At 40.7% G+C, this 9,088-nt stretch overlaps 1 protein-coding gene across 1 annotated transcript in view; it reads left to right on the forward strand.

The window, feature by feature from the left end:
- cyp2k4 (cytochrome P450 2K4) overlaps positions 1 to 8,788 on the forward strand; it is a 13,679-nt gene extending 4,891 nt beyond the window's left edge. The window contains 4 exon segments of the mRNA NM_001124755.1: positions 4,670 to 4,811; positions 6,170 to 6,354; positions 7,364 to 7,505; positions 7,618 to 8,788. Coding sequence (NP_001118227.1) covers positions 4,670 to 4,811; positions 6,170 to 6,354; positions 7,364 to 7,505; positions 7,618 to 7,805 — 657 coding nt within the window. The 3' untranslated portion in view covers positions 7,806 to 8,788.
- The last annotated feature ends 300 nt before the right edge of the window (positions 8,789 to 9,088 follow it).

A 9,088-nucleotide genomic window follows, 5' to 3' on the forward strand; every position in this document is an offset into this window, starting at 1 on the left:
TCTGAGTGGGTGTGGTATATGATCAATTTACCACAGCTAAGTGCTGTGCCTGTATACAGTCCTTGTATATTGGCCATATTCCACAAAACCCAGAGGTGCCTTGCTGGTGTTATAAACTTGTTACCAACATAATTAGAACAGTAAATAAGTAATTTTGCGCCACAATAGTGGTATATTGTCTAAGTTACCAAGACATCCGGATAATCAGTATCCAGGAACCAAACTACCGGGTTTATAATACTTATTACATCACCTTGTGGTTCACTTTACTGCTGAAAAACACAACTAACTTCAGTTGTCCAACACTAACATCCCACTGGGCACAGAAGTCAATTCAACATCTATTCGACGTTGATTCAACATAATTTAATTAAAATGACGTGGAAACAATGTTGATTCAACCAGTTTGACTGAATGCCAGCTGAGGGAGGATCTAACTAGTTCTCTGTATCAGTAGAATCACATGTAAACTCAGACTCAAACACTAAAACAGTTCCTCAAGCAGATTTAAAAGAATGTGTTGATTATCTGTTTTGTTTGCTTTCTTATCTCTGATAAGCTACACAGGAAATGGCAAAAAAAATAGCCCATATTATATTAACCATATAATTGTATTGGTACATTTGGATAGAAAACTCTAAAGTTTCTAAAACTGTTCAAATTATGTCTGTGTATAACAGAACTGATATGGTAGGCGACACCCCGAGGACAAACCATCCCAAAAAAAATACATTCAGCCTACCACTATTTTCAATGGCTATCACTTTTAATATAAGTCCTCCCAGATTGCAGTTCCTAGGGCTTCCACTAGATGTCAACAGTCTTTAGAAAGAGTTTCATGCTGGGTTTTTGGAAAAATTAGCCAGAAATTGTATTTTTTCTAGGTGGCTCCCATTTGGCTTTAGTGTTTCCAAGCGTGTGGAAGAGAGCGCGTTCTTTGGTATTTTTCTCCGGTAAAGACAATAACGATTCTCCATCTAAAATGTTATTGTCTATTTACGTATTAGGGTACCTAAGGTTTGATTATAAACATTGTTTGCCTTGTTTGGAAAAGTTTATTATTAATGTTTGGGATTAATTTTGTATGCATTTTGAAGGAGGGAAACTGGATGAATTATTGACTTTAGCGTGCCAGCTAAACCGAGTTTTTCTTGATATAAAGGACATTATCGAACAAAAGGACCATTTGTGATGTAACTACCGTCCCACCTGCCCATAAGAAGTTAACATATGTAGCCTTAGAAAGGTTAATACAATTAATAACTTGCTAACATCAGATATATATTCATATATTAGCCATTTATGAGACTCACGTCGATAATTCATTTGATACATCATTAGCAATACAATGATATAACATCTACAGAAGACACAGGAATGCGTATGGGGGAGTTGTTGCTGTACATATTCAGAGCCATATCACTGTAATGCTTAGAGAGGATCTTGTGTTATTGAAGTGTTGTGGTTGCAGGTTCACCTGCCTCCTCTAAAGCCTATTTTAGTGTAGCTACTATAAGCCACCGAGTTCTAACGGTCAGTATCCAGAGAATGTGTGTGAAATTCTTGATGGGGGCTCCTGAGTGGCGCAGAGTTCTAAGGCACTGTATCTCAGTGCTAGAGGCATCACTACAGACCCTGGTTCGATTCCAGGCTGTTTCACAACTGGCCTTGATTGGAGTCCCATAGGGCGACGTACAATTGGGCCAGCATTGTTAGGGTTTGGCCGGGGTACGCGGTCATGGTTATTAATAATAAAAGATGGGACTTTTTATTTTATTTTTTATTTTTATTTCACCTTTATTTAACCAGGTAGGCTAGTTGAGAACAAGTTCTCATTTGCAACTGCGACCTGGCCAAGATAAGGCATAGCAGTGTGAACAGACAACACAGAGTTACACATGGAGTAAACAATTAACAAGTCAATAACACAGTAGAAAAAAGGGGAGTCTATATATACATTGTGTGCAAAAGGCATGAGAAGGTAGGCAAATAATTACAATTATGCAGATTAACACTGGAGTGATAAATGATCAGATGGTTATGTAAAGGTAGAGATAGAGATATTGGTGTGCAAAAGAGCAAAAAAATAAATAAATAAAAACAGTATGGGGATGAGGTAGGTGAAAATGGGTGGGCTATTTACCAATAGACTATGTACAGCTGCAGCGATCGGTTAGCTGCTCAGATAGCAGATGTTTGAAGTTGGTGAGGGAGATAAAAGTCTCCAACTTCAGCGATTTTTGCAATTCGTTCCAATCACAGGCAGCAGAGAACTGGAACGAAAGGCGGCCAAATGAGGTGTTGGCTTTAGGGATGATCAGTGAGATACACCTGCTGGAGCGCGTGCTACGGATGGGTGTTGCCATCGTAACCAGTGAACTGAGATAAGGCGGAGCTTTACCTAGCATGGACTTGTAGATGACCTGGAGCCAGTGGGTCTGGCGACGAATATGTAGCGAGGGCCAGCCGACTAGAGCATACAAGTCGCAGTGGTGGGTGGTATAAGGTGCTTTAGTGACAAAACGGATGGCACTGTGATAAACTGCATCCAGTTTGCTGAGTAGAGTGTTGGAAGCAATTTTGTAGATGACATCGCCGAAGTCGAGGATCGGTAGGATAGTCAGTTTTACTAGGGTAAGTTTGGCGGCGTGAGTGAAGGAGGCTTTGTTGCGGAATAGAAAGCCGACTCTTGATTTGATTTTCGATTGGAGATGTTTGATATGGGTCTGGAAGGAGAGTTTAGAGTCTAGCCAGACACCTAGGTACTTATAGATGTCCACATATTCAAGGTCGGAACCATCCAGGGTGGTGATGCTGGTCAGGCGTGCGGGTGCAGGCAGCGAACGGTTGAAAAGCATGCATTTGGTTTTACTAGCGTTTAAGAGCAGTTGGAGGCCACGGAAGGAGTGCTGTATGGCATTGAAGCTCGTTTGGAGGTTAGATAGCACAGTGTCCAAGGACGGGCCGGAAGTATATAGAATGGTGTCGTCTGCGTAGAGGTGGATCAGGGAATCGCCCGCAGCATGAGAAACATCATTGATATATACAGAGAAAAGAGTCGGCCCGAGAATTGAACCCTGTGGCACTAAGATAGTGTGAGATCATACAAATGATTTTCAAATTAAATTATATTTGTAACATGCCGAATACAACCGGTGTAGACCTTACAGTGAAATGCGTACTTACAAGCCCTTAATCAATAATGCAGTTTTAAGAAAAATAAAAAATATAAAACATTTTGCTGTGACTCTTATGTGGATGATGTTAAAACATATTTGTTGGTCTGATGTGATTAATAAGGAGCATCCAGACGCTGCACTTGATGCATTTATGAAATTGCTTCTTCTAGTTATTGATAAACATGTACCTTTAAGAAACTGGCTTCATGGATTGATGAGGAATTTAATAACTGTATAGTTGATAGATATGGGGCAAAAGGAGTGGCTAATAAGTCTGGCTGCACATCTGACTGGCTGAAGGTGAGGTGAAGAAATTGTCGATCAATAATGGCAAACCTCCTGGCATTGACAACTGTCATGTCTTTAATCTGACCCCAGAGAAGTGTTTGTCCTCAGGCCTGGTTCTAACAGCCAACCTGTCAGCTTACTGGCAGCTCTTTGCAAACTGTTGGAAAAAATGGTGTTTGACCAAATACAATGCTATTTCTCTGTAAACAAATTAAGACTTTCAGAATGTTTATAGAGAAGGGCACTGAACATGCACTGGCACAGATGACTGATGATTGGTTTAAAGAGATTTATAATAAAAAGATTTCAGTGCAGCCTTTAATATTAGTGACCATAACGTGTTGAAAAATCCTATGTGTCATGGCTTTTCAACCTCTGCCATATTGTGGATTCAGAGCTATCTATCTAATAGAACCCAAGGGATTTTCCTTAATGGAAGCTTCTCTAATGTTAAACATGCAAAGTGTGGTGTACCTCATGGCAGCTCTCTTGGCCCTCTACTCTTTTCTATTTTTACCAATGACCTGCCACTGGCATTAAACAGAGCCTGTGTGTCCATGTATGCTGATGATTCAACCCGTCAGCAATCACAGCTAGTGAAATCACTGCAACACTAAACAAAGAGTTGCAGTCAGTTTGAGAATGGGTGGCCAGTAATAAACTGGTCCTGAACATCTCCAAAACTAAGCATTGTATTGATACAAATCATTCCCTAAGTTCTGGACCTCAGCTGAATCTGGTAATCAATGGTGTGGCTGTTGAGGATATTTAATTACTTGGTGTTACTTTAGATTGTAAACGCTCATGGTCAGAACATATTGATTCAATGATTGTAAAGATTTGAAGAGGACTGTCCATGATAAATAGATGCTCTGCTTTTTTTCAATCAAATGTATTTATAAAGCCCTTCTTACATCAGCTGATGTCAAAGTGCTGTAAAGAAACCCAGCCTAAAACAGCAAGCAATGCAGGTGTAGAAGCACCACTCTCCACAAAGCAAGCTCTAGTTTGATCTTATCTTAATTATTGTCCAGTCAAAAGAAGGGGCAACTTAATCTGCCCAGAACAGCGTGACACATTTATCTCTTCATTGTAATCAGAGGGCTAATATCAATACTATGCATGCCAGTTTCTCTTGGCTAAGAGTTGAGGAAAGACTAACTGTACATAACTCATGTCATCTGAGGGTCTGTTTCTGTTAGGAATCTGGCAAAATGGATTCTTTCTACCATGACGACAACCTGCTATTTAGTATTGGTAACCTGTTTGGTGCTGGTACCGACACCACCGGGACAACACTGCGCTGGGGTCTGCTGCTAATGGCCAAGTACCCCCATATACAGGGTAAGGATTTATATAAACACAAACACATGAACGCACACACACACCACAGGAGGCTGCTGTGGAGTGGAGTGGTATCAAAAATATGGAAACCATGTGTTCCGATTCCATTCCAGCCATTATGAGCCCGTCCTCCCCAATTAATGTGCCACCTGTGACACACAGACATGAAACAGTAAAGCACTCATGGTGTTACAAGTTATAAACATTGGCAAAGACCCAGATTGAAGAATATATTATGAAACTAGACAAGGATGGCTTGGTTAATGAAGGTTAAACGTTAACTGAGGAACAGTCTCAAATTGTTGGTGCATGGACTCTAGAAGGTTTCGAAAGCATTCCAGAGATGCTGGCCCATGTTGAATCCAATGCTTTTGACAGTTGTCAAGTTAGCTGGATGTCCTTTGGGCAGTGGACCATTCTTAATACACACTGGAAACTGTTGTGTGAAAAACCCAGCTGCGTTGCAGTTCTTGACACAGACCGATGCGCTTGGCACCTTCACCATACCCCATTCAAAGGCACTTAAATATTTTGTCTTGCCCATTCACCCTCTGAATGGCACACATACACAATCCATGTTGCAAGACCCACTGGTTGAAACTTATTTATAAAACCCTCAAGCCTCACTCCCCCCTCTCTGAGATAACTACTGCAGCCGTCATCCTCCACATACAACACCCATTCTGCCAGTCACATTCTGTTAAAGGTCCCCAAAGCGCATACATTCCTGGGTCGATCATCTTTTCAGTTCGCTGCAGCTAGCTGCGACTGGAAAGAGCTGCGACTGGAACGAGCTGCAACAAACACTCAAACTGGACAGTTTTATCGCAATCTCTTCATTCAAAGACTCAATCATGGACAGTCTTACTGACAGTGGCTGCTCTGCGTGATGTGTTGTTGTCTCTACCTTGCCCTTTGTGCTGTTGTCTGCCCAATAATGTTAGTACCATGTTGTGCTGCTACCATGCTGTGTTGTCTTAGGTCTCTCTTTATGTAATGTTGTTTTCTCTCGTCGTGGTGTTTGTTGTCCTGTATTTATTTTTTACTCATTTTTTAATCCCAGTCCCTGTCCCTTCAGGAGGCCTTTTGGTAGGCCGTCATTGTAAATAAGAATTTGTTCTTAACTGACTTGCCTGGTTAAATGAAGTCTAAATTGTATTCAGGCTTAACTCCATTGTTAACCTGTCTCCTCCCCTTCATTAACAATGATTGAAGTGGATTTAACAAGAGACAGTAAGAGATCATAGCTTTCACCTGGTCAGTCTGTCATGGAAAGAAGAGCAGGTGTTCTTAATGTTTTGTCTACTCAGTGTACATTTCACTGTATTAACTCCAACCCTCCCTCCTTTCTGTCTCAGATCAGGTCCAGGAGGAGATCAGCAGGGTTATAGGAAGTCGTCAAACCTTGGTAGAGGACAGGAAGAACCTGCCCTACACTGATGCAGTGATCCATGAGACCCAGAGACTGGCCAACATTTCACCCATGGCCGTCCCTCACACCACCAGCCGAGATGTCACCTTCCAGGGATATTTCATCAAAAAGGTCAGATACCTGGATATCCAAATCTCTGTGTTTATTTTGTGACCAACTTCAAATTGTCTTTTTTCCTGAAGCGAAGTTACAGGTTCAAAAAACAATAAAATAAATGCATATAAAGAGAAGCCCAATCCATTCCCCCCTTCAGTCCCTATCCAACCCCGCATCCTCCTTCCCCACCTGGAAACCATGCCTCCCACCCCGCCTGTATAAATTGATGGTTGGGATTACAGGATGCCAAGGTCATATTTTTCTATTGTAACATGTGAGCTGGGAGTCAGGAAGCAAGTTCAGGGAGTTAATCAATAAACGAAACATAATACAAAACAAGAACGAACAACGCACAGACATGAAACTGAAACAATAACGCCTGGGAAGGAACCAAAGGGAGTAATATATGGAAGGTAATCAGGCAGGTGATGGTGTCCAGGTGAGTCTGAGGTGCTGGTGTGCGTAATGATGGTGACAGGTTTGTGTGTATAATAATGAGCAGCCTGGTGACCTAGTGCGCCGGAGAGGGAGTATACGTGACATCTATATTCTGTTCCAGTTAAATGATTGTTCAGATTGAATTAGATCTGTGGACCATACTGTTTAAATGGCTAGCTCAGAATATGAGCTTTCCAAAAGTTGTTTATATATTATAGAGATCAGTCCTTTTGGGAACCTAGATCATGTATTTATAAATCCATCACTGGACGGTTTGGTAGTTGGGTTTCCCAAGAGACTCTGTAGACCAGCATATCTGACTTTAGTTGTAAATATAGAAAAAAAGGAGTTGTATGCATCTTTCAAATCTTGGAATGTTCTCAAACCATAACTGTCCATGATATCGGTAAGGATTCCACATTTGGGGGATGCAAAAAGACGGCACAACACATTATTGTGAAATATTGGAGTATGGGCATGCCATATGTATATATTTCTGCCTGAAGTTGCAATCCATTCCTATTAAACAAAGTTTCATCACCTTTACTCTGAAAATAAGGGGTTCCATGCTTCACCCTTACTGCAGGGGACATCTGTGATTCCTCTACTGATGTCGGTCCTACAGGATGATAACGAATGGGAGAGCCCCAACACCTTTAACCCCTCACATTTTCTGGATGAGCAGGGAGGATTTGTCAAGAGGGACGCCTTCATGGCCTTCTCTGCAGGTAGATTAACTTCATTATATAACAAATTATTTAATTGCAAGAAGTAGATCAATTCAGGTTGCCTTGTGGACAGACTTCATGCTATTTTCTGTATATTTGGTCTCTCTCGCAGGTCGTAGGGTGTGTCTGGGGGAGGGTCTGGCCAGGATGGAGCTCTTCCTCTTCTTCACCTCCCTCCTGCAGCGCTTTCGTTTCTCTCCTCCTCCTGGAGTAACAGAGGATGATCTGGACCTCACACCTTTACTGGGGTTCACCCTCCACCCTTCACCTCACCAGCTGTGTGCTGTGAGCCGGGTCTGAGATTTGAACATGAAAATATTGGTGGGGCAAACTCAATCAAAAAAGCTAAAATGCATCGAAACCACTACACATTAAATGTACCATTATAATAAATAATCCCAGAAATGAGTTTGCGCGACACACAAACATTATTATATTTAGTTTATGATCGGTTCATAGGCACCTTCCAATATCTTTTACATTTAATTACACTGAAGACTACGGTAGTGGAATTATTTTTATAGAGTGAAGTCTATTTTACTTCATTTTCAGCATCGGTCTGCAGTATTGCTAAGAGTATTGGGACGCAGTCCAACACGTTCTGAGGGTAGTTGCATCCGCCTGTCTGCTTTTTTGACAACACCCCTTTTGATTTGAACGAAACCTTCCACACATATTTGCCAATTGTAAAAGTGCTCAGAAAGTGACTTATTAAATAAATATTTTTGTTCTCAAGTAATTTGACGACCTGGTTGTCGATAAACCAAAACACAAATGTATTTGTTGCTGGTATGTACTGCCCCCCTGCTGCCATGACGGATGCTATTGTTGCTATATTTTGAATGTTTAACACCTGTTCTGTCCTCGGAGTGGGTCATTTTAGGGGATTTGAATCTGGATTAGCTATCCCTGGCTGCAGATCAATTTACGTTTATATGCATAGATTTGTATCTTACTCAATTGATCTCAAAACCCATATGGCCCTGTTAACTCTTCATTGATTGAGTTCATTCTTACTAATAACCCCCATAAATATTTGTGTAGTGGAGTATTTGCATATGATCTCAGTGATAATTGTCCCATAGGATGTATTAGAGATACTACACTGCAAAATACTAATCATGGTTTAATTAAGAATATATATTTTTTAAATGTTTCTGCTGAAGGGTTTTTACATAACATGTTCTACTCTGATAAAACCACTGTCTCCTGTTATCCTGTTATCCTGACCATGAGTTTGCGCTAGAAAAGGTCTCCTCAATAAATAAATATATACACTACCGCTCAAACGTTTGGGGTCACTTAGAAATGTCCTTGTTTTTGAAAGAAAAGCTCATTTTTGTCCATTAAATTAACATCAAATTAATCAGAAATACAGTGTAGACATTGTTAATGTTGTAAATGACTGTTGTAGCTGGATTTTTTATGGAATATCTATGTAGGCCCATTATCAGCAACCATCACTCCTGTGATCCAATGCCATGTGTTAGCTAATCCAAGTTTATACTTTTAAAAGGCTAATTGATCATTAGAAAACCCTTCTGCAATTGTTAGCACAACTGAAAACTGCTGTACTGATTTTA

This window comes from Oncorhynchus mykiss, chromosome 12, assembly GCF_013265735.2.
Source record: "Oncorhynchus mykiss isolate Arlee chromosome 12, USDA_OmykA_1.1, whole genome shotgun sequence".
Classification (NCBI taxonomy): Eukaryota; Metazoa; Chordata; class Actinopteri; order Salmoniformes; family Salmonidae; genus Oncorhynchus; species Oncorhynchus mykiss.